The sequence below is a fragment of the Canis lupus genome, chromosome 33 (genome assembly GCF_048164855.1).
Source record: "Canis lupus baileyi chromosome 33, mCanLup2.hap1, whole genome shotgun sequence".
Lineage (NCBI taxonomy): Eukaryota > Metazoa > Chordata > Mammalia > Carnivora > Canidae > Canis > Canis lupus.
Genome location: NC_132870.1, coordinates 853,725 through 880,048, shown reverse-complemented (window position 1 = coordinate 880,048; position 26,324 = coordinate 853,725). Strand labels below are relative to the sequence as shown.

Genomic DNA, 26,324 nt, shown 5'->3' with positions numbered 1-26,324 from the left:
GCCTAGCATATAATTAGTGCTAATTAAGTGTTTGATATTATTAGCCTTAGCGGATTGTTTTAGTCTGTATAAACCAATATCCAGATTTGTAAAGGTGAACTCTGTTGTCATATATAGGAATTTTATTTTTTATTTATTTATTTATTTATTTATTTATTTATTTATTTATTTATTTTTTTAAATCTTTGTGCATCATTTTATTTATTTGTGATAGTCACACAGAGAGAGAGAGAATGAGGCAGATACACAGGCAGAGGGAGAGGGAGAAGCAGGCTCCATGCACCGGGAGCCCGACGTGGGATTCGATCCCGGGTCTCCAGGATCGCACCCTGGGCCAAAGGCAGGCGCCAAACCGCTGCGCCACCCAGGGATCCCATATATAGGAATTTTAAATAAATACTTGGGTCTTCACTTTTAAAAGCAAATATTTGTAGCGGGTTAAATGCCTGAAGAAGTCCATGCTAGAGCAGGTCTGTGTTTGCTGCTGTCCTGTTAGGGAGTAATTAGAAGTTGAACTAGAATTAGGATCTGAATGTCCTGTGTCTCTGCTTTTCCGTTTTGCAATTTTAACCATCTTTTATCTACATTAAAAGAAAACAATGTAAAATACACAACTGCTTTTAGGTGTATAGTTCAGTAGTGTTATGTATGTTTTTATATTGTTGTGTAACAAATCTCTGGAACTCTTCTGGTCTTGCAAAACTGGAACTCTGTAATCATTAAGTAACTCCCCTCCCTTCCCCCCAGGCCCCAGTAACCACCGTTCTGTGTTGTTTCCATGCATCTGACTCCCTTAGATACCGCCTGTGAAAGGAACTGTGCGGAATTTGTTTTTTTGCTGTTTTTGTTTTCTCACTAATTTTTTGGAGGTGGGGAGGGGGGAGACTGCCTCCATGTAAGGATGAACCCACTTGAGAACTAAGGAAAACCATTTGCCCTCTGGGTCTCCTGACAGCCGTTGCTCAAGATGCCTTTCATTTTCAGAAATACTTCAAAATTACAGTAATTGTTAGACTTGCTGCTACATCTTAAAGTATCAGTAAAGAAGCAGGTATATCGCCATATCACAGATTTTTTAAATGATACCTGTATTTCTGTAATTGGTTTCCTTTGTAATGCTGAGTATTTTATTCTCTGTGCTCAAAAACACGTATCTGAGAAAGGGTCCATAGACTTTACCCGACTGTCCCCGGGGCCATTGGCACAGAGAAGATTAAGAATCCTGAGAACAGATCCAGTAGTTTGGAAAGCAATTGGTCATTCATTGATTGCTTCATATTTCCTTCCTCTGGTTTTTCTCCCTGCCCTGATCTCTCTTCTGCTCTGCTACCAGGGTGATTTCCCAAAGGCAAATCTGACATTTCCCTTTCCTGCTCAGGGGCCTAGTGACTCTTCCTGTGTGATGTTCCAGGCCTGAACAATCTGGCTCCTTCTATATGTCCAGCTTCTTTGTTTTATTTTAATTTTAATATAATTTTTTGGCACTCTCAACCTGGGCTTCTTCACTCTAACCAGGCCTATCCAATAGAAATTTACTGTAAGCCACATGTGTAATTGAAAATGTTCTGAGAGTCCCATTTTAAAAAGGTGAAATTAATTTTAAGATTCTCTTTACCCCAATACTATCTCAGTGTCATCTAAACATGTAATCCATTTCAGAATTACTAATGAGATACTTTACATCCTTTTATTTTTTTAATACTAACTTGGGCTAGCCAAGTTTCAAATGTGTAATACAGCCACGTGGGGGGCGGGGGGGCTGGTGGCCACACACCTCTAACTGTATCCGGTTGGTCGTTGGTCCCTGGACACAGTGTTCTGCTATCATGTGCTGTGTTCAGTGCTATTATGAGTTCAAGAATGAACTCATCCCTGCCTCCCTCAGCTCAAATGGTGCCTCTTCTTGAAACGTACCCTGACTTTGGATGAACTCCCCCTGGCACATGTATCGGTTACGTACTGACTAAATAACTGCATTTTACCAGTTGGTTACCTGTCTGTCTTTCCAATGTACCAAAAGCTCCAGGAGGGGCAGAAATCAAGTCTTTTACCTGGGAATATCCAGTGGCTGGTGAGATAAGTGAATGGAACATCCTTGGCCGTGGGTTAAACCCATAGAGATGCAAGAGGAGAAATTGCTTAAATCTTGCAGGACACAGGTAGCTCAGCTGCAACCACAGGACTTAGTCATGAAAGCACAGGAGCCAATGATAGGTTCATGAAAGAGGAACAGGGTCTTGAAAACGAATGATTTTGTTTAGGAACGGATGCTCACATGCACAGTGCAAGCTGCTGAGCGTTCCTGGCAGGGTTGAGTGGGTTGTGAGCTGGAGTTTGCAGAAAAACATGGCTTTTTTAGCAATACTTGCGGCCCTTCTAGTGAGCCTTTTGCAGTCCTCTAGTGGATCTGATTTCTATCACTCATGATTTAATCATGTTATTGTTTACAAGAAAGAACTTTCCAGTAACTCCTGCCCCAGTGTTTGGTGGTTCCCTGGGTTCCCTCCCAACTGAGTCACTGACTGGACTGGGTACACCGAGGCCTTGGGCAAGGGAAGGGGAAGGCATGCTGGCCTTCTGCTGGTTGGTGTGGATTGGTCTTGGTGGTGGGAAATCTCTGAGAAGGAGGCACACAGAGCAGTGGAAGCCCCAATTAATTTGACAAACAGGGCAGCCCGGGTGGCTCAGCGGTTTAGCGCCGCCTTGGGTCCAGGGCCTGATCCTGGAGACCCGGGATGGAGTCCCACGTCGGGCTCCCTGCGTGGAGCCTGCTTCTCCCTCTGCCTGTGTCTGTGCCTTCTCTCTCTCTCTCTCTTTCTCTCTCTCTGTCTCATGAATAAATAAATAAAATCTTAAAAATAAAATTTGACAATTGACAGTGGCACATTTTCCCCAGCTTTCACATACTGATGAGTTCAGACTATTAATGTTTTTGGGAAGAGGTGTTGGTAGTTCCACACATAGATAAAAACCAGTCAGTCGGGTTTAAGGAATGCAGTGCATTATTTAGCTTTGGGTTGAGCAGCCCCGGAACCAGGCCTGTTAGCACAAAGCTAATTTGCCTCATGGTCCTGTTGCTTACTAACATGTTTGCCTAAAATGTGTATCCAATTTATGATATCCTTGGCTTTTGCAAGCTTTTTGTGATTTTTTTTTCATTTTGTCCGATTTCTTTTTTTTCTTTTTTGCCAGTCTTTAACATACCAAGAATTAAAAAAAGAAAAATAGATTGTCCAAGGGCCCTTTCAACTAACTTTCATATTTCTAAGACGTATTTGCTAAATTTACAATACCTGGTTAAATATCTCCCATTTGAGTTTCTTAGTTTTGCTGTTTAATTTGTTGTTGTTGTTGTTTTTAAAATATTTTTTCTATTTATTCATGAGAGACAGAGTGGCAGAGACAGGCAGAGGTAGAAGCAGGCTCCCTGCGGGGAGCCTGATGCAGGGCTTGATCCCAGGACCCCCAGATCTTGCCCTGAGCCAAAGTCAGACGCTCAACCACGGAGCCACCCAGGCATCCCTAGATTAATTTCTTTTTTAGGCTCATATTACTGCTTTGATAGTAAAGGAAAAGACATGAGGGATAAATATAAGTGCTTTTTAAAAAATTTTGCATTGGTCATTATGAAATAATCAATATACACAATATCATCTGTAGCATTACCTTTAAAAATATAAACTGTATTTTATATTCTTTATATATCTTTCCCTGATGTGGGACTCAATCCTGGACCCCGAGATCACGCCCTGAGCCGAAGGCGAAGCTCAACTGCAGAGCCACCCAAGCGTCCCTGTATTTTATGTTTTTGACCTTCAAGGAAAAAGCCAGTTATTTTACCAGCAAAATGGAGGAATTACAATTCAGGACGTGCAAGCCATAGCAAACCATAGGCAAGTCTAGAGATCAAAAGAGAAGAATGTTACTTTATAGAGAAAAGGAGGAAGTTGGGAGGGGCTGCTGGAAAAATGAGAATTCAGGGTAGTGATGGTTTCTTATTGGCTGAACTGTGGTATTTTCTTCCTGGCTGAGTTTGTTACAGGGCGAGGAGAAATTGTTTTGGCTGCTGTCTGCAACTGAAGATGGGTTGGGAAGGTGCAAGAGCTCCCCCTTCTGGCCTCCTGACTTTATTTATTATTATTATTATTTTTTTTAATTTTCTGACTTTATTTTAAATGAGGTTTCCTTTTTGGGTTTCACATTATTATAAAAGTAACATAGATAGCAGTAAAGATAAACTTTAAAATGGAATAAGGTAAAATAAGACAAACTGCTACTATCTATGATTCCACTGTCTCAAAGATAACTAGTGCTAGTATTTTAGTGGGTATCTCCTCAGCCATTTTTCCATGGGCGAGTTTGACTTTTACATGGTTATCATACTGCGTGTCTATATATGATATGCATGTACGTGTGGGAACTGCGTGTACCATATATGTATCTACATGCATACATATGGGTGTATGTTATGCACACATAGTATGTATATTCTGTTCACTTACTAATACATCATAGGTCTTGCCCCATGTAATGTTTTTGTCCTGTAACCGATCTCACGTTCATATATCAACACGCAGGAAAGCTAGTCACCAGAACGTGGAATGTGCAGCAAGGAAAGGGTTTCCTGGAGAGGCGTCCAAACGAAGAGACAGGGGAGGGCAGGCCTCAAATCCACCCTCAGAAAGGGTTACAGTGGCATGTATTTAAGGATAAGGGGGCAGAATGTCAGGGGGTATATACACCGAATGGAACATGCTGATTGGATATAGGAAGAAGAGAGGTGTTCTCCTTTCTGAGCACGTGTGCATTCGGGAATCATGTCTCTTTCTGAGCTACATGTTCATTAAATGTCAGCAGAAGCATGGTAAGTGGGGTGGAGGGGGGATCTCAGGTGTGTCATCACAGAGGTTGCTTTTGTTCACTCTTGGTCCTTTCTGCCCAACTACAAGAATTCTTCCCCCTTTGTTCCAGTCAGTCTCAGCTACTCTTCCTGGTAATGAGCCAACTTGTGCAAAACAAGCTCTTAAATCAATTCAATTAACCAGAGTTTCCTTAAGGTAGAATGGTCAAGCATCTGTTAACTCAACATGTTGGGTTTAGTCTTTATACAAATACACTTTAATGTTGATAATATTCAGTAGCTAAAGGGAATGTATTGCAGCACTTTATTTAATCATTACCTTCTTCTTGGTCATGTAGATCAGCTCTCATTTCATTCTTTGATTTCCACACAGAATGATCGTTCTCCCCATGTTCGCCAGCTGATTGCATTTCGACACTTTTAGCTCTTGTCTTTTGTCTGTTGCCAATCTGGGTTCCAGTATGTCTGTGCCACTCTGTAAACTTAATAGCAATAGTGACTCTTCCTTGCATTTGTGACAACTGTTTTTCTTTTGTGTGCCTTTTTAATTTTTAAAACATACGTAGTCAAATCTATTCTTTCATGAAGTTTTCTATCGTTTCTGAGCTTTAAAAGTCCTATAACCTTCAAAAGTTTGATATTGAAGTCTATTTTCCTGTAGTTCTGTTGTTTTACATTTAATTTCTTAGGGACCTAATTGTCTCCTTACAATTTTGCAAAGGTAGGAACTGTATTTAAACTTTCAAATTCCGGGGCACCTGGGTGGCTCAGTCGGTTAAGCATCTGCCTTTAGCTCAGGTCATGGTCTCAGGGTCCTGAGGTCAAACCCGAGGGGGCTCACTGCTCAGCAGGGAGTCTGCTTCTCCCTCTCCCACTACTGCTCCCCTAGCTCATGCTCTCTTTCTCTCTCTCTCTCACTCTCTCTCAAATAAATAAAATCTTTTAAAAAAATAAACTTTCAAATTCTGTCCTATTAACCCTTTGGTCCTTTACTCATCTTAACCAGCTATATACATTTTTTTTTAATATTGAAGAGATAAAAAATTTAGAAATGCCATGGTTATTGTCTCATTATAAGAGAATATCTGTTTTTCTAAACCTGGCTCAAACTCTTCTCTAATATTATGTTTTTTTCTCAGAAGAAACAGAAGTGGCTTCAGATAAATTAGGTTATTTCTTTTATCTTTTAACTGCATGAAAGTAAGAGAAATAAAAAATGAACTCTCCTTCCCCCCTTTTTCTTATCTTGTACAAAAAGTGGTTACCAGGTACTTGTGAGTTTTATTTATTTTTATTTTTATTTTTATTTTTTTTAAAAGTCAGACTTTATTTTTCTTTTTTTTTAATTTTTATTTATTTATTTATTTATGATAGTTACAGAGAGAGAGAGGCAGAGACACAGGCAGAGGGAGAAGCAGGCTCAATGCACTGGGAGCCCAATGTGGGATTCGATCCTGGGTCTCCAGGATCGCGCGCTGGGCCAAAGGCAGGCGCTAAACCGCTGCGCCACCCAGGGATCCCTATTTGTGAGTTTTAAATGCACATAGCAGTTCTGTGTGACTTGCCTGCACAGGACACTTGGGTCAGGGTACCAACCTCATGGATGGGGGTGGGGGGGCATTTCCATCTTTAGGGGTAAAGCTATTTCTTGCACACCCCCAACAAATGCCAGCCATGTTCTCCCCATTGACCAGCCAGGCCCCCCACAGCTTTTTCTCAGTATTCTGCTTTAGGCTCTAGGTTCAGTCTTTCACATAGTTGAAAGGGCAATGATAACAGAAAGTTAAATACAGATGCTGCTCAGCACTGTTGGGGATGGAAAATATTCTTCTACCCTTCAAGGTTCTCCTAGCTGGTTTAAGAATTAAATTGACATGAGACAAAGATTAACAGGAAAAAATCAAATTTAATTATATACCCACAAGAAATCCATGTAAGCATGAGACTCTAAAGATCATCAGGGAAAGTGAGAATATGTCATCCTGAACTAAGGAGAAGAGGGAGGGAGTCTGGGACTGCAAAAGGAAGGAAAGTAATTCAGAGGAAGAAGAACAAGAGTAAATTTTTGGTTGGATGTTTACAAGGTTACTCAGAAACAACAGGATATAGAGGACTTTGATCAAACAGGCCTTGCTAGATTTCTCCCTGTCTACCATGCTGACTTCATATTCTAATGTGAATCTATGGTGATAGCTCTCTTCCTGGAGCAGATTCTCTATCTAAATTCTTTTAGGGAGTTAGGGGAAGATATAAGTTTCTTTCTGAGTGTTTTGGGCCTTGATTGTTTTCAGCACAAAATAATCAACGTGCCCAAGTGGCACATCTGGAAGCAGTTTGTTCTGAACCCCTACAGCACCCTGCCTTTGGTCATCTCTCCCTCCTTTGGGTGTCTGGCTAGTGCCTTGACTCAGCTTCAGAGTGCTCTCCACATGGGAAGTAGTGTTGGAATAGCAGCCCTTCCATGCTGTCCTGTGGAGTTCTTGCCAACAGGAACGAGATCTTTATATCTCTCCATCTCGAGAGCTTTGCATAAGTCTGCTTTTTTTTTTTTTTCCACAAGTCCACTTTTACATGATATTAGTAATTAATGCTTCCTAAACACTTAATGTGTGCCAGGCAGTATTCTAACTGGAATAAGTTAATATTATGTGGATTTAATGCTCACAACAACCCTACGAGGAAGGCATGTTATTATCTCCATTTTACAGATGAGGAAACTGAAGCAGAGAATCAAGGAGTAACTTCTAAGTCACAGAACTAGTAACTGAGGAAGCCAGGGTCGAATGCAAAGCCTGGCAGGCAGCTCTCCACCCATGCTCCACCCAATGTGCTCATGACTTCTGACACTAATTCTCAGCAGAGTGCTGGATGTGTGGAGAACCTAATGGCTGAAAGATGAGGATCGTATGACAGTACTGTATGTAGCTAATTTATCCCACATCTCTAAGGAATCAGATATTGCATAGATGTTAATTTTCCAGCTAATTAAGGTTACTCCTTTTGGTTTCCTTATCTCGGGCTATTGTTTGCCTTCTGTGCTGGTGAGATTTTGTTTAATAATTCAGGAGTTTAAAAACTTTTTTTTTTAAGTAAGAACTCTGTTTTAACAAAAAATGATTTTATTTTTTTATTTTTTATAGAATTTATTTATTCATGAGAGACAGAGAGAGAGAGAGAGAGAGAGAGAGAGGCAGAGACACAGGCAGAGGGAGAAGCAGGCTCCATGCAGGGAGCCCAACGTGGGACTCGATCCTGGGTCTCCAGGATCATACCCTGGGCTGAAGGTGGCGCTCAACCGCTGAGCCATCTGGCCTGCCCTCAAAAATGATTTCAAATGAAATATCTCTAAAGTCAATCTTGTGTTTTCCTGCCTGATTAAGTAGTTCATGATGTATAATTCAACCTTTTAGTAATGTCTAGGACCATCACTGTGATTTAAAAGAGTAAGTCAGGGGCTTACTTTTCACCCACCTGGGTGGCTCAGTTGGTTAAGCATCTGCCTGTGGCTCAGGTTATGATCCTGGGGTCCTGGGATCAAGCCCTGCATTGGGGAACCTGCTTCTCCCTCTCCCTCTGCAGCTTTCCCCTGCTTGTGCTCTCTCTCTGTCAAATAAAATAAACATAAAATCTTAAAAAAAACAAAAAAGAAAGTCATAATCTGAGCCTATGAGGTCCTGGGGCCTTGAACAGCAGTAACATTTATTAGCACCTACTAAGTACCAGGCACTTCAAGTACAGTTCCTTAATTAATTGTCTAGGCATAAGATTTGCTTAGCCTTTTTTTTTTTAAACTCTTGTTTCTATTTCTGGAAGTTTCTTTTTTTCTTTTTTTTAAAGATTTTATTGATTTATGTGAGAGAGAGAGAGAGAGAGAAGCAGGCTCCATGCAGGGAGCCCAACATGGGACTCAATCCTGAGTCTCCAGGATCAGGCCCTGGGCTGAAGGCAGCGCTAAACCGCTGAGCCACCGGGCTGCCCTATTTCTGGAAGTTTCTTTAATGTTCTTGGATCTGGAGAGCAATAATTGATCACTTCTTGCTCTCAGTCTGCTTTTACCACAGGACCACCTGCTTCTAGTTGACTGTTGTTGAGCTGTGGGGGAGATTTGGGTAACCAGACTTGTTGGTATTATTATTAAAATCCCTCCCCTTACATGTTGGTGGCCTCCCTGTTGTTGCCAGATAAGATGCTTGGGAGGGGAAACATTTTGGGGTTCCCTCCATCAGTTGCTGTTTGGAGAGGCAGGCCCCTCACCTACCCTCCCCATGGCCTCCGAAGAGCAGGAGGCCACTTCTGATAGCCAGTGGCACTTGTCTTCCTTGAGTTAGGACACAGGCCATATGTCAGTCATGCCTTAGGGTGATCAGTGGCTGTGGAAAGTCACGTGGCTAGCTGTGAGTGACCTGACACAATCCCTTCAAGCCTGCCGAGGGAATTAAGTACTTCTGTGGTTTGGGAGCCCTTGGCTTTGACCTTTTGCAATTTATTGAGAAACCAAGTCAAGTCACAGGACTTAAAGTGATTGGAAACTCCATGCTCAATTTCCCTTTAAAATGTTTGGTTCTGGGCAGCCCGGGTGGCTCGGCGGTTTAGCGCTGCCTTCAGTCCAGGGCGTGATCCTGGAGACCCGGGATCGAATCCCATGTCTGGCTTCCTGCGTGAAGCCTGCTTCTTTCTCCCTCTGCCTGTGTCTCTGCCTCTCTCTCTGTGTGTGTCTTGAATGAATGAATAAATAAAATATTTAAAAAATAAAAATAAAAATAAAATGTTTGGTTCTTACAGGGTAAGCAATAAAGAAAACATTAAAAAAGCCATCTCCAGAGTCAATAAACATAAACAAACATTAACGAAGCAGGGTCTAGGCCTGGAATCATTCAGGCCTCTGGGCTTGTGATGTGTGGGTTCAATGAAAAAATCGTCAAGAGCCTTAGCAAGGTTATCAGTTTTCATCATTAGAACACTTGACAAGAGTTCATGCTTCTCCCTCTCCCTCTGCAGCTTTCCCCTGCTTGTGCTCTCTCTCTGTCAAATAAACATAAAATCTTTAAAAAAAAAAAAAAAGAAAGAAAGAAAGTCATAATCTGAGCCTATGAGGTCCGCACCTAGGTGGGGTCCCAGCCTCTGGCTTGTCTTTCTTTGAGTACAAATTGGTTTTCCTCCCTGGGGTCACTTTTTCTATTTCTAGTTCCTCAGTGGTCAGTGAAGCCAACAACAGGTCCTGGGCCACTAAAACAAAGAGCTACACCTGGAGAAGGTTGTCCCCTTCACCGTCACTGTAGGGAAGCTCTGGGAGTAGCCAGTGGGAAGGGGTTTGCCTTGGAAACGTCCTCTTCTCCTCCAGCTCTGACAATTCACTTTGCATTAACTGATGTGTAAAGTCAAGGAAAACCTTGGGTGTGGAGTCAGGTGACCAGGATTCCAGACCTGGTTCCAACACGTGCTGGCAAGTCCTGGGCTCCTACTTTATGTGACTCTCCATTTTCTGATTTATCAAAAGGCTGGGTTGTGATTTCTATATAACGGTTTTTGATGGCAAGCAAGACAAACTATCTCTGGCTAATTTAAATAAAAAGGGATTCTAGGGGTGCCTGGGTGGCTCAGGGCTTGATCCCGGGGTCCCTGGATTGAGTCCCACATCCAGCTCCCTGAAGGGAGCCTGCTTCTCCCTCTGCCTGTGTCTCTGCCTCTATCTCTGTGTCTCTCATGAATAAATAAATATCTTTAAAAAAAATTTTTTTTAAAAGGACTTTATTTGAAGGCTATAAAGTGGGTTACAGACTCCATGGGGCAGGGTGGAGAGCAGCTCTAAAGGTCCAAGTCACAGGTGCGCATGGCTCCTCTCATTCCATGTGCACCCCTGCCAGAGGAAGCTTTCTTTTTCCTGGGTTTTTCATCTTGAGGCTCTGTGCTCAGAATCAGAGGCCGAGGGAAGGGAACCATCGAGCATGGGTCCCTCACCACTGCCCAGTGCAGGGGAGGAAGGAAAACAGGGCTCTGAGAGGCAGAAAAGTAAATGAATGGGTGTCAGACCCCTGGAGTCTGCAGCTCCTGGCTGCAGGCATGTTTGACACTACATACGTCCTCTATTAGGTTTTGTACTCATTCCTCGTAACCGGAAGTGTATATAATTTTTCTTTCTCTCTCTCCTATTTAGCCTTTGTTAGAGGCATTCTTGGGTTTCATCCTGCAGATGTTTTTAAAGTACTTATTAAGGAGGCTGTGTGATACAGTAGGAAGAGCACTGACTCCTGTAATGCTCATCTGTGCCCTGTGTCCCCATCTATAAAAGTGAGACAAAAATGCTTGCTCCAGGGGATCCCTGGGTGGCTCAGCGGTTTGGCGCCTGCCTTTGGTCCAGGGCGTGATCCTGGGTCCCAAGATCGAGTCCCGCGTAGGGCTCCCGGCATGGAGCCTGCTTCTCCCTCTGCCTGTGTCTCTGCCTCTCTCTTTCTCTCTCTGTGTATCTATCATGAATATATAAATTAAAATATCTTTAAAAAAAATGCTTGCTCCATCTGTGCCACACCCTTGCTGTAAGGACTAAATGAAATCATGTGGTTAAACCCTTTGAGGAGCCGTGCAGGGTCAGATATTTATTTATTTATTGTGCATAGCTTGGTGCTTAATGATAAAGAGCAAAGACATCTATTTTGATGCATCTATACATTTGCTATTTGCTTATTGATTTTTATCTTAAATTCTAGACATTGAGGTATACGAGTTTCATAAGCTTGCCTACAGTCTACCCGAGGTGTCCAGATAATTCCTTCATCACAATCTGAATGATGTCACTAAGCACAGTAGTGCCAAAGACACGGTAGGACAGCCTGCTCTGCAGGTGTTCAAGGGTGTGTGGCTGTGGTCAGGAAATGCTTAGAGGAGGTGGTAGGTTTATACCTTTGTCAGGATATTAATCAGCTTGTCCAGTAGAAACACACTGTGAATCACATATGTAATTTAAGATCTTTCTAGTAGCCACATCAAAAACAAAGCAAAAGAAATAGGTGCAATTAATATGAATAATATATTTTTATTTTACCCGTTATACTTAAAAGCATATAATCATTCCAAAGCATATAATTGTCAATATAAAACATTAAGGAAATGTTTTACATTCCTTTTTTCGTGCTGTTTTGAAATCTGCGTGTTTTACCCTTACAACACATCTCAGTTCTGATTAGCCACAGTTCAAGGATCTAGGAGACACGTGGCTATCAGGTCAGGCTCAGCCCTGGATAGAACAGAGAGAAAAGGTAAGGAGCAGAGGGACAGAAGCAGTAGACACTGGATTTAGTGAACATTTACTATGGACCAGGCAGGACCAGGACTAGTATAAGCCGTTGAATGAACAAACTATCAGATCCTGTTTCTATCTAGAATTTTGGTATTTTGTTCATCATGAATGTTTTTGCATTGATTTTGATTTTAAAAAACGCATTGCAGGGATCCCTGGGTGGCGCAGCGGTTTGGCGCCTGCCTTTGGCCCAGGGCGCGATCCTGGAGACCCGGGATCGAGTCCCACGTCGGGCTCCCGGTGCATGGAGCCTGCTTCTCCCTCTGCCTGTGTCTCTGCCTCTCTCTCTCTATGTGACTATCATAAATAAAAAAAAAAAAAAAAAAAAAAAAAAAAAAAAACGCATTGCAATATGATTTACCTTCATTCCAGAGTGTTCTGGCACTCCTTATATTTTGCATACAAGGTGAGCCGCCCCCTTCCCCCCCAGGGAGGCCCTGGCCTCAGGCCTTTTCTGTGAACTTCCTAAAACCTCATCCGGAGGCCTGAACCTGAACCAAACTGAACTGTATATCACAAACGGGAGCGAACTCCTCTAATTTACTAAGCTTTGGGCATTTATTTTGTTAAATGTTTCAGCTAAATTCAAGTTAGCAATAAAAAGACTTGGGGCACCTGGGGGGCTCAGTGGTTGAGCGTCTGCCTTCTTTCTGCTCAGGTTGTGATCTCCGGGTCCTGGGATCGAGTCCCACATCGGTCTCCCTGCATGGAGCCTGCCTCTCCCTCTGCCTGTGTCTCTGCCTCTCTGTGTCTCTCCTGAATAAATAAATAAAAATTTATTTAAAAAAAAGAAAAAGACTTTGGAAAATAAATCGAAATTCAGACTGAATCTATGAACTGAAAAGTCTGAAAATATTTCAGGAGCAAACTAACTCAGCAGAGCATTCATTGGCTTTGATTTCCTGGTCAAGGTGACCCTGGACATTCACATGTCCACCACCACCCCGCCCACCCCACCCCCCAGCCCCATAGAAGAAAAGAATGAAAAAGTGTTTTGTTTTTTTTTTTCAAAGATTTTATTTATTTATTCATGAGAGACACAGAGAGAGAGAGAGAGAGAGGAAGAGACACAGGCAGAGGGAGAAGCAGGCTCCCCGCTGAGCAGGGAGCCCGACGTGGGGCTCCACCCCAAGACCTTAGGATCATGACCTGAGCCCAAGGCAGCCGCTTAACCTACTGAGTCTCCCGGGTGCATAGTCTCCAGTGTTTAAGGGAGTGGTATCAGCAGGCTCTCTTGGTAATGGTTATAGTGGGAATGCTGTATTGGAAATAGCTTCAATGCTAAAAGAGAGGTCAAGTATTGCTTTTTAAAGTGGTGCCTATTTTCAAACAATCCTTTTCTCTCTTTTAGGGAACTTAGAGACAAAGCAGACATTCAGTTTGGAGATAATGGAACAACCATATCAGCTGTTAGCAACAAGGCCTATGTTTTTGAACGAAATCAATCTGTTGGAGACCCTAAAACTGACTTAATTAGAACATTAAATATTCCTGCAGTGGTAAGTAGGCGTTTTTAGTATCATTACTATGGATTTTAGAAGAAAGGAAAAAGCTAAGTTAAGGCTGTTACAGTTTTACATTCAGGAGTTATTAAGTTACATTAAAAATATAGATACATTTGTACACTTCCCTTCCTTAGAGTTTATCTGAGACTCTTTTCTGAGATTTTTTTAAACAAGATCTTTTCAAATGGCGACATAATACAAGTTTTAGGATCACCCCCACCCCGAGTTTCTTGCTGTGTGTTTGGGATCAGCTCTTGTGTAAATAAAGATATCCCTAGGATTTTTTTTTTTTGAGGGGATGCAAGTGGGTAGCTAATAATTTTTTAAAGATTTATTTGCCCCTTGTTTTGGTTCAGAAAGTCTAGCAACAAAATTTGCATACCACTTCTTGGCTTGGATTTCGATCTTATTAGATTTTTTATTTTTCAAAATATATACTGACTTTTTCACCCTTAACGAACCGCGGAGGCGGGGTGCTGATTACAGCCTAGCCCGATTTCACTGAGCTCAGTTATAATGACAATCCCATCCAAGAAAGATGCAGGAGACCCAGAAAACTTCCCTATTCACCTACAGCAACCCCCTCTGAGGCTTCTGCTCTAACTCCTGGGTGACAATGACATATGCGCTGCACAGTTATGGTGGACCCAGGACTTAGAAATTACTAGATCCTAGATCTGGCCTGCCCTGCTGCCTACCCGTGCAGGGTTTAAAACGAGGGTACAGCCTCTGGCTCGGGTCATGGGGCCAGTGGTGCCACGTTGTGGCGGAAGATGCCAGCGTCTCTACAAGAGTTTTTCTCATTGCATTTGCTCCGTGGAGAAAACTCCAGAGCTAGCTGCACTAGCTCGACTCACAATGCTGAACTCACACTTAAACAACGTAATACTGAGAATGGGCAATAACTGAAGAGTCTTATTCTTGTGCACGCAGCCAGGGAGGATCATTTCTGGCCGCTTTTTCAGCTATATAGTTTTCACATTTACTTTTAAGTTTCCAAACCCTTTTTGCCAAAAGGGGCAGTAGTAGAGTGGGGTGGAGACTCTGCCATCTGAATGTGCCTGTGCTTCTCAGACTGCCATGGAATGGGCCCATCTTCACTTCTTTCGGGAGCTCATCGAGGCGCTGTTGAAGGCCTATCAGCAGACGCTCTTTGTGACACACACCGTGGATGAATTGCTCTGGGGCTACAAAGATGAGATCTTGTCCCTCATCAACGTTTTCAAACCAGAGATCTCTCCCTATTTTGGCCTGTACTATGGGGTAAGTTGATTTTTCTTTTTGAAACCTCTTTATTCAGCTGATTGGGGGCGGGGGGAGGGCACTCCAAGCCACATTTCATCTTCACTTTGGATTTCTTCCAGAAGAAGACCAAAATTGCCTGGAATTCTGGATGTCTTGTAGAGCATGTGAAAACTAAGAAAGTGTTTTAGTTTTTAGAAAAAAAGAAAAGCTTCTCCCACAATTTCAATATGCTACCAGCACTGACTTTGAATGAGAGCAGCTATGAAAACTACATAGTGTGGCTGTGCCATTAAACAGTTGCAGTCTTTCAAAGTATCATAAATTTCAGGGATCAATGCCAGCTCTTCACTGATGACTTAGGGGCTGAACTTATGTATCAGCTTGACAGAGACAAATAAACTAAATAGGAACATTAGATCATCCATTAGGGGTAGTAGCTACATGGATAATTGGAAACTCCGTATCATTCATCATGATTTCTTATATTTATAAGTGGAACTTGTGTAGTTCGTAGACTTTATTCACTTTGGCTCAAAATAAAAAATATCAGCCATCAAGTAATTACTATTCAAAGCATATGTTATTGTTGCTTAAATTTCAAATGAGTTGAAGTTAAAAGGAATTTTAAAAATCCACATTCCCTGATGTCCCCCACCAAAACAAAATAAAACAAAAACTTTTTAAAAATGGGTAGTGGGGGGCAACCCTGGGGGCTTACTGGTTTGGCGCCGCCTTTGGTCCAGGGCGTGATCCTGGACACCCGGGATCGGGTCCCGCATCGGGCTCCCCGCGTGGAGCCTGCTTCTCCCTCTGCCTCTGTCTCTGCCCCTCTCTTTCTCTCTCTGTGTCTCTCATGAATAAATGAATAAAATCTTTTAAAAAATAAAAATAAAATATAAAACGGGTAGTGGGACATTGGTAATGACAAACTCAAATGCCAAGAAGAAAGGGTGAGATTAATGGTAGAGTCTGAGTGATGAATTTCCTTAACTTTAAGTTTGTAGTTACTCTCTTGTTCTCACCACTTGAGAATCTCACCCTTATCCTATAATTTCTGAGCATGTTCCTCTATGTCTGTGGCATATGGTGATAATACTGTCCCTGTGTCTTCGAAGGTGTACAAAAGTTAGACTCCATTCAAACAAAATAGTAAAAAAGTTTTTCATATGATTTATGCAAGAGGTGCGTCCTAGGAATAGGGCTGGGCTTAGCCTGAATCCTTCACTCTGGGGGAGTGGACTTAATAGATGCTCCCTAGAAGATCCCATCTGAAAATATCCCAGCTTCCACAAGACCAGAGGAAGCACTGATTTCTTGTTAAGCTGTGACTAGACCTCCCTTCTTGAAAAAATTTCAGGAGAACTTCCAACAGAGACAACAAAGCTTTAAAAAAAAAATTATTATTATTATTTTAGAGAGGGAGGAGGGGAGGGGCAGAAGGAGAGGTAGAGAGAAATTCCCAAGGAGGCTCCATGGCCAGCATGGAGCCCGACTCAGGGCTCGATCTCACAACCCTGAGATCACAATCTGAGCGAAAATCAAGAGTCAGACGCTTAGCTGACTGAGCCACTCAGGCGCCCCAACAAAGTTTTCCTTAAGGCCATTTGGGTCCCAGTGGTTTCCATCCACCTGCCAGGTAGATCCTGTTCCTAAGATCTCAGTATATTTCAGGTTATTTCCATTGTATAGCTTGCTTTTCTGTTTTGTTTTGGTTTTATATCACTGACTTCATCAGACATAAAACTAACATTCTTTTATATCTTTTTAAAATGTAACCCACGTTTATGGACTGGTTAGGAAATTGGCATTTTTGCTTTCTCAAGGCAAGGATGTGTTGCTTTATGTATTTATTTATTTATTCATTTCTCTTTCCTTGCCCTTTGCCACATTTTGTAGACACCACTATATCTCCATAGGGCCCCACTCGTGAAAAGCCCTGTCCCGTTGCTCGGTTGGATTTGTACCTTGAGTGGATTTCCCACAGCCAGGAATAGAGCAGAAGACCTGAAATCAGAGGGCCTGGATTTATGTTCTGACTTTTTCACTTGATTAACTGTGGGACTATTTCTGAACCTTGGTTTCATCATGTGTGACTTGAGGCTAAAAGTATCCATGCTTCCAAAGTTGTTTTGAAAGGCTAAGTGAGAAGTCCATAAAAAGGCTTTGGAAGCTATAAATCGCAGTACACATTTCAGGAGCTGCTATTTTCCCCCGAAGACTGGCCCCAGAGAAGACCCTGAAATCATGCAAACGGTCTTTCCATTTGGGACCCAAATAAACTGCCTGTGGTGTTGTTGGTAAAAAGGCAGTGTCCCCGGTCAGTTTGTCACCTGCTCTGGTCAAATACTGATTATTTGGCCAATAGCATGAAAATTCATGCTTGAGCTGCCATTCATTCAAAGACCAGGATAAGCTGTGAGGGTGCACACCTTCCTCGGCACCCATTTCGCTGCCCCTACCCGAGCCTTCCTTAAACCTGGTGGTGTGGTGCCAGCATCCCACTCGGATGCACCAGGCTTGCATGCCTGTCCTACCTGCTCCACTACAGATGACAAAGAGAGAAATTTTAGTGAATGCCATTGGGCACTTTTCCTTTAAAGACTCTAGTGATGAAGGGGATCCCTGGGTGGCTCAGCGGTTTGGCGCCTGCCTTTGGCCCAGGGCGCGATCCTGGAGACCCGGGATCGAATCCCACATCGGGCTCCCGGTGCATGGAGCCTGCTTCTCCCTCTGCCTGTGTCTCTGCGTCTCTCTCTCTCTCTGTGACTATCATAAATAAATAAAAATTAAAAAAAAAAAAAAAGACTCCAGTGATGAAACAAACAATGGGGAGGGACAAGGTATGAGAATGAACAGGGTGAGTGAATGTAGAATATTGGCACAGAACTTCTGAGAAGAAGGGACCTGGTTAAATATCAGATGCTCTTATTTTCATATTGCAGAGCCAATCAGCATTGATTTTAGGGCGCCTCTGTTCTCCTTGGCATAAGAGAGTTCAGGCACCTCCCACTGAGTGTGTATTCTTGGATCTATAAAATTATAGTTGTCAGGAAGTGTCTTTGGGAGGTCAGCAAGTCCAGCCTGTCCTTCAGGGGCGGAGGTGGGGATCCTCTTACATTACAGTAGTGGTATGACTGTGGGAGTCCTAGCTCAGAGCACCTCTCCATCTCCTGCAGTAGTATGTTCTTTCTATCCAGCGCACATCCCTGCCATCGTAACATAAAACCTACTTATTCCTGCTTGTCCTCAAGTAAGAGGTTCAACAAGACAGGGAAGCATTCACACACAGTGTCTGACTCCTGGGCAGAAAACAGTCGGGCGGGGAGAACCCTTGTTGAATTACTGTGAAACATTGAAATGTTTACCCACCTGGCTAAGCTCATATCTGAGTTAAGTGGAAGACTTCAGGAAATAGCATCCGTTCATGTTTAAAATTGGTGGCTCAGCATTTTGTGTGTGGAGTATTTGAATTTTCCTTTAGTTGTTGTAATGTTCACATTGCTGCTCCTAAAGAGCTATTTCTTGTATCTTAAAGTCATGTAAAGCTTCATGCAGGGAACACATGACCATTATACATGTGGGCCATGTTGATATATTGACATAATTGGCAAGATAATGTTAAGTGACAGTAGGCAAAAAATATGAGAAGAGAATTCACAAAGGGTATGAATTTTGTTTTTTAAGGTTTTATTTATTTATTCATGAGAAACACACAGAGAGAGGCAGAGACACAGGCAGAGGGAGAAGCAGGCTCCCTGCAGGGAGCCAGATGTGGGACTCGATCCCAGGACCCCGGGATCATGCCTTGAGCCAAAGGCAGATGCTCAACCACTGAGCCACCCAGCCGCCCCAGGTAGGAATGTTAAGACAAAGAGCTGAAAGATAGGAAAAAAGCGATCAACCTCAGGGAATGTAGAAATGTAAAAAGAGATAAGAAACCTTTTTCTTTTTTGGTTCATCTCTAATTATTTTTTTTTAATTTTTATTTATTTATGATAGTCACACAGAGAGAGAGAGAGAGGGAGAAGCAGGCTCCATGCACCGGGAGCCCGATGTGGGATTTGATCCCGGGTCTCTAGGATCGCCCTGGGCCAAAGGCAGGCGCCAAACCGCTGCGCCACCCAGGGATCCTGGTTCATCTCTAATTAGATGAACCAGAGCTTAACAGAAGTCACTTGGGGAATGTAAACTGATTTACTCTACTATTTCCACCACTTAGCAGCTGAGCAATTTGATAATATATATCAAAAAGCTTAAACATGTTGGTGTTCTTTTCTCTAGTCATTCTACTTTTATGGGTCTGTGTAGAAAACAAAAGGACTGACAAGGCTTTAGGCATAAGGATATTCATACAGTATCATTTGTAATACCAAAAAAATAAAAAATTAAATACCTAATAATAAGAGAATAATTATTTCTACAGAATGTGATGGAGTCATTAAGCTACACTTATGAAGAACTTTTGGTAACATGGGAAATATGTCAAGTAAAAAATTGTGTATAAATATATATATGCACAATTGTGTATATGCATAAAAATTGTGTGTATATATTACACGTGTATAATATATCTTAGTTCTAGAAACAAATGTTGTAGAGAAAAGAGACTGAAAAGAAACAGACCAAAGTACTAATAGTAGTTCCCATTGGCTAGAAGAATGATGAATAATGGGCACTTTTTATTTATTTATTTATTTTATTTTATTTATTTTTTTAAATTTTTATTTATTTATTATAGTCACACACACACAGAGAGAGAGAGAGAGAGAGAGGCAGAGACATAGGCAGAGGGAGAAGCAGGCTCCATGCACCAGGAGCCCGACGTGGGATTCGATCCCGGGTCTCCAGGATCGCGCCCTGGGCCAAAGGCAGACGCCAAACCGCTGCACCACCCAGGGATCCCAAGGATAATGGGCACTTTTTAAAGAAAAATTTCATTTAATTATTTGAGAAAAAGAACAGGAGTAGTGGGAAGCAGCAGAGGTGGAAGGAAGGAGAAGCAGACTCTCTGCTGAAGTAGGGAGCCTGATGTGGGGTTTGATCCCAGGTTCCTGGGATCATGACCTGAGCCAAGGAGACACAAAACCGACCGAGCCACACAGGTGCCCCTCAGCACTTTTTTTATACATCATTCTATATTTTCTAATGAGATTTTTACTTTTACAACCAACTGTATAATCAGAAGAAAAACCTATTCTAAAAATAAAGCAGAACACAAGTACTATGCATCAACTTATTACCCCAAAATGCATATGTTAATACCCAAAAACGTATCTGTGACAAACTCCCAAAGATAGCTTAAAGCAATGGCAATAGAACAGTCTGGTTAGGGATCCCTGGGTGGCTCAGTGGTTGAACATCTGCCTTCAGTTCAGGGTGTGATCCCGGGTCCTGGGATCAAGTCCCACATCGGGCTCCCTGCAGGGAGCCTGCTTCTCCCTCTGCCTGTGTCTCTGCCTCTCTGTGTGTATGTCTCATGAGTAAATACATTTTTTTTTTTTAAGAACAGACTTTGGTTATTATTCTTAGCTTATCAACAAAGTGCCTGTCACATAATAAGCATAACAAGCACGAGAACAATTATGATAGTAATGGAATGGATGCATCACGAAGGCAGTCATTAGTGTCCACTTTGTTCACTGACACGCAGTGCTGGACACGTGGTAGGCGTTCAGTAAGTGCTCGCTAATAGACAAATGAGTTCCACACCCTGGTAAGCAGATCAGCCTGTGGAGTGTGGGGTTACAGAGCTGGGCTTCAGTCCTAGCTCCTACCATCTGGGCAAGTCATTTAGACTTCTCTCTGCTTCAAATTTCTCATCTATAAAATGAGGATAAAATAGTGCTTGTCTATATTAGTTTCCTGTTGCTGCTATAACAAATGGCCATAAATTAAGGGGCTTAACACAACATAGATTTACTCTCTTAACAGTTCCAGTTGTCAGTAGTCCTAAAGTCAGGGTGTGGTCAGGGCTGTGTTCCTTCCGGAGGCTCTCGGGAGCTTTAGATTGTCTGCATGTGCCTAAAAGAAGTGTGACTTGGAAAGCATGTGCAGGTGAAGAAAGCTTACTTGAAAATGGGACTATAGGGACTATGGGGACACCTGGGTGGCTCAGTTGTTAAGCATCTGCATTTGGCTCGGGTCGTGATCCTGGGGTTTTGGAATCAAGTCCCGCATTGGCTCCCCATTGGGAGCCTGCTCATGTCTCTGTCTCTCTCTCTGTGTCTCTCATGAGTAAATAAATACAATCTTAAAAAAAAAAAAGAAAAGAAAAGAAAATGGGACTATATTAATATTACTTTCTTCTGGTGCAGCTAATGCATAATAGAATCCTGGCCCTGGACTTAGGCTTTCTTATTTTTTATTATTGAGATAGAATTCACTTTCCATAAATTTCACCATTTTAAAGTGTACCAATCAGCAGTTTTTAGTATATTCACAAGGCTGTGCAACCACCACCACTATGTAATTTTAGAACATTTTCGTCATCCTCCAAAAAAAAACCCCACATACTCAGTAGTCACTTCCATTTCTCCTCCTTCCAATAATCCACTTTCTGTCTCTATGGGTTTGCCTGTGAATCTATAGATTTTTTTTTAATAGTTAAAACATTTGTGTCTTTTTTGGTTTTCTTTTCGCTTTTGTAAAGAAAAGTAAGGTTATACTTTTTGTTTGAAACAGAACATAGGGATCCCTGGGTGGCGCAGCGGTTTGGCGCCTGTCTTTGGCCCAGGGCGCGATCCTGGAGACCCGGGATCGAATCCCACGTCGGGCTCCCGGTGCATGGAGCCTGCTCCTCCCTCTGCCTGTGTCTCTGCCTCTCTCTCTCTCTGTGTGACTATCATAAATAAATAAAAATTAAAAAAAAAAAAAGAAACAGAACATAAATAATCCCTCCATGCACCTGCCCAATGTCTCTCCTGCCCATTGGGGTGCTAGGACATCTGCTGCTATGTAGGAGAGTCCAGGCTGGCCCCGGCTGAAAAAGGAGATGAGCCAGCACTCTCGGTGTGGGAGCTTCCTCAGAGCCAGAGAGGAAGGGCGTTTGGGAATGGAGCTTGGCTTTGCTAGGCAAAATTTAATATTAAAAAAACCTAGCAGACATGCCCACTCTACCGATAGGGGCCAGGAAGCACCACCTCTGAGTTGGAACAATCTCTGGCAGTTGAACATTCCTATGCAACTTGGACATCTCTGTAGATGGAATCATAGAATATATGACCTTCATGTCTGACTTCTTTTATTTAGCATAATGTTTATCAGCCTCATCCATGCTGTAGGAGGTATCAGCACTTTATTCATTCTGTGGCCGAGGGATATTCTATTGTATGGATAGACCATACTTTATCTATTCATCAGTTGATGGATACTTGGGTGGTTCTACTTTTTGGCTATTATGAATAATGCTGCTCTGAACATTTGTGTACAAGTGTTTGTATGGACATGGGCTATATACTTTGGAATGAAATCCTCTTGGGTATATAGGGAGGAGTGGAATTGAAGGTCATATGGTAATTCTGTGTTTAACATTTTGAGGAACCACCGAACTGTTTTCCATATCGACTGCAACATCGTCCATCTGTCCCTACCAGCAGTGCATGAAGGCTCGGATTTCTCCACATCCTCACCAATACTTGTTGTTTTCCTTTTTTAGGATTTATTCATTTATTTTAGAGAGAGAGCATGAAACAGGAGGGGCAGAGAGACAGGGAGAGAGAATCTCAAGCAGACTCCCTGCTGAGTGTGGAGCCTAAGGCAGGGCTTGATCTCATGACCTTGAGATCACAACCTGAGCCAAAACCAAGAGCTGGACCCTTAAGCGACTGCACCACCCAGGCACCCTGTTTTTGTTTTGTTTTGTTTTGTTTTTTACTCACCATCCTGGTGGGTGTGAAATAGTATTGTGGTTTTGATTTGCATTTCTCTAATGACTGATGATGTTGAGCATCTTTTTGTGTACTTGTTGGCCATTTGAATATTTTCTTTAGAGAAATGTCTCTTCAAATCCTATGTCCATTATTTAATTGGGCTTCTTTTTAAAACCATAAAGTAATAATATGATTAATATGGTATTTAGTCAAATAGTCACTGTATTCCTTTGTTCTGGTTCAGTCTTATGTAGCAGTTAGGCCCAACTAGGGTAGTTTCATGAAGATTAAGTTTCTCAGTTACTGTATCAGTTGGGGTTCTCCAGAAAAACAGAATCATTAGGAGATCTATATCTGTAGTATCTACCTGAGGGATTTATATGTATTAAGAAATTGGCTCATGCAATGGTGGAGGTAGCAAGTGGCTAGTTTGAAATACATAAGACAGGGTGGCAGGCTAGAAACTCAGGCAGGATTTCTGTATTGCAGGATGAAGAATTCCCTTTTTGTCCAGCAAACCTCAGATTTTGTTTTTATTTTTTTATTTTTATTTATTTTTTTATTTATTTATGATAGTCACAGAGAGAGAGAGAGAGAGAGAGAGGCAGAGACATAGGCAGAGGGAGAAGGAGGCTCCATGCACCGGGAGCCCGACGTGAGATTCGATCCCGGGTCTCCAGGATCACGCCCTGGGCCAAAGGCAGGCGCTAAACCGCTGTGCCACCCAGGGATCCCAGATTTTGTTTTTAATAACTAGGGGCACCTGGGTGGCTCAGATGGTTAAGCATCTGCCTTCGGCTCAGGTTATGATCTCCAGATCCTGGGCTCAAGCCTTGCATTAGGTTCCCTGTTCAGTGGGGAGCCTGTTTCTCTCTCTCCCTCTGCCTCTCCCCCTGCTTGTGCTCTGTCTCCACCCCCCACTCTCAAATGAATAAATTAAAAAAATCTTTAAAACCTTCAGCTGATGGGATGAGTCCACCCATATTACCCGGGGTAATCTCTTTTACTTAAAGTCAATTGATTGTAAATGTTAATCATATCTACAAAATACAGCAACATCTAGACTAGTGTTTGACCAAACACCTGGGCACCATAGCCTAGCCAAGTTGACACATACAATTAACAATCACAGTTTCTTAAAATGATTATATTTACTTATTTTCAGAAAAATGGGACTAATGATGGAGACTATGTTTTTCTAACCGGAGAAGACAATTACCTTAACTTTTCAAAGATTGTGGAGTGGAATGGAAAAACGTAAGTGTAATGTTTTACCAATGTAATTATTTTTTAAATTTTTGTTTGAATTGAGTGTTCAATTATGTATTATTTCAAAAAAAAATGTTAACTCATTTTTTGGATGAAAACTATAAATACATAAAATCTCTTTATAACCACTATTGTATAAATCAAGATGGGGACAACACACTTTACATATTAAATACTAGTGCTCTGTAGACCGATCAGGGTTAGACATGAATTACAAGCAGTGAAAGCTTCACTTTCCACGTGGTCATTGAATGATGTGTAGCGATAGCACAGATACTTTAACACCACTTGTTTTGTGGGGAGACGGAAGAGTTTCTCTTTTTAATTTAATTTACTGATTGTGAATTGTTCATGTATTTTTCTTTAAAGATAAAATTAATTTGAGTTCACTATATGGTATTTCAGAAATATTTTTTAACATTTATAACTTGTAAACACCCACTTCCAAAAAGTTGCTGAGGCAGTTTACAGTAAAGCTACATGTAAAACAAGACACTTTCTTTAAGTCAGAGGCTTTTGATAAAGCCTTGGAGGGAAAAAGGAGGGTAATTCTTGAACCCTTGTTCTTGAACCTTATTTACATCTAAATTTCCCAGAAGTATGGGCAAAAAACTGGTGTGGAATATAGGGAACCCCCCCCCCACTCCATACTACCTTTGCAACTTTTCTGTGAATCTCAAACTATTTTTAAGTAAAAGTTTATTTAAACTTTAAAAAGCACACATATCCATGTAAATAAATATATATTTGTGCATGTGTACACATACAAACACACATACACCAAAATAGATAAGATCCCCAAAAGAATATGTGAGAAGCTGGCAATAGTATTGCTTCTGGAGGGGCGCCCTGGATGACCAAGGCACTGGCCACAAGGAAATTTACTTGTAAACAGGATATAGCTGGATTTTTTTAAAAAATTATTTTGATGGGATGAGCACTGGGTGTTATACTATATGTTAGCAAATCGAACTCCAATAAAAAATACACATAAAAATTGTATTTAAATTCAGTTTGCCAACGTATAGTATAACACCCAGTACTCATCTCATCAAGTGCCCTCCTCAGTGCCCGTCACCCAGTTACTCCATCCCTCACCCTCCTCGCCTTCTGTTACCCTTTGTTTGTTTCCCAGAGTTAGGAGTCTCTTATGGTTTGTCTTCCTTTCTAATTTTTCCCCATTCAGTTTCTCATCTTCCCTTATGGTCTGGATTTTGTTTTAAACTCAACTGTCATTTTCTTTCCAATCTTTCAATAACATAGTGTAATCCTTTTCAATATGTATTATAATTATTGATGTAATTACAATATAATGATATAGTATTTAATATATTGGACTTTTTTTCTGATTTATGTCCGTTCCACCCTCAGATTTTTATGGTTCCCATTTAACAATATTTTCCTGACAAAATTAAAAGCTGCCTATTGTCTCTTCTTCTCCAAAACAGAACAATAACTTTACCAATTTCATAACACATTATACCCATCTTCATGCTATTCTTGCCTTCAATTTGTTTCACATTCTTTGGAAGCCAAATATAAGTAAAATGTGTATTACTTTTATAGTAAATATTTAATTAAATGTATCAGCATACTTTATTGCATTTTCTTTTTTATTTTATGTACATTTTTATTGAAATTCTAGTTAACATAATATTAGTGTAATATTAGTTTCAGGTGTACCATATAGTGATTCATCACTTCAGTACAGACCTGGTGCTCATCCATCAAGTGTGCTCTTCGTTACCTATTTTTTTTTTTATTATTTTAAGTTTTTATTTAAATTGCAGTCAGTTAACATACAGTGTCATATTGGTTTCAGGAGTAGAGTTTAGTGATTCGTCACTTACATACAACAGCCAGTGCCTATCACAAGCGCCCTCCTTAATACCCATCACATGTAGCCCATTTTGCCACCCACCTTCCCTCCAGCAACCCTCAGTTTACAGTTTATTCTCTATAGTTAAGAGTCTCCTCTGGTTTGCCTCCCTCTCTTTTTTCCCTTCACCTATGTTCATCTGTTTTGTTTTCTTAAATTCCACATAGGAGTCATATGGTATTTGTCTTTCTCTGACTTATTTCACTTGGCATAATACACTCTAGCTCATCCATGTCATGACAAATGGCAAGATTTCATTCCTTTGATGGCTGAGTAATATTCCATGTATATATATGCCACATCTTCTTTATCCATTCATCAATTGAAGAACATTTGGGCTCTTGCCATAATTTGCCTATTATTGGTAATGCTGCTATAAACATTGGGGTGATGTGCCCCTTCA

General features: G+C 41.5%; 1 protein-coding gene across 5 annotated transcripts in view; it reads left to right on the top strand.

The window, feature by feature from the left end:
* The window catches only part of SCARB2 (scavenger receptor class B member 2), a 75,167-nt gene that overhangs the window by 23,184 nt on the left and 25,659 nt on the right, over window positions 1–26,324 (top strand). For 4 of the 5 annotated variants that reach the window (XM_072810508.1, XM_072810506.1, XM_072810510.1 and 1 more), the window contains exons 3-5: window positions 13,507–13,654; window positions 14,735–14,923; window positions 23,939–24,030. In XM_072810508.1, coding sequence (XP_072666609.1) covers window positions 13,507–13,654; window positions 14,735–14,923; window positions 23,939–24,030 — 429 coding nt within the window. Of the gene's footprint in view, window positions 1–11,580; window positions 11,679–13,506; window positions 13,655–14,734; window positions 14,924–23,938; window positions 24,031–26,324 lie in introns of those variants that run through there. The other variant, XM_072810511.1, reaches the window with a different exon arrangement.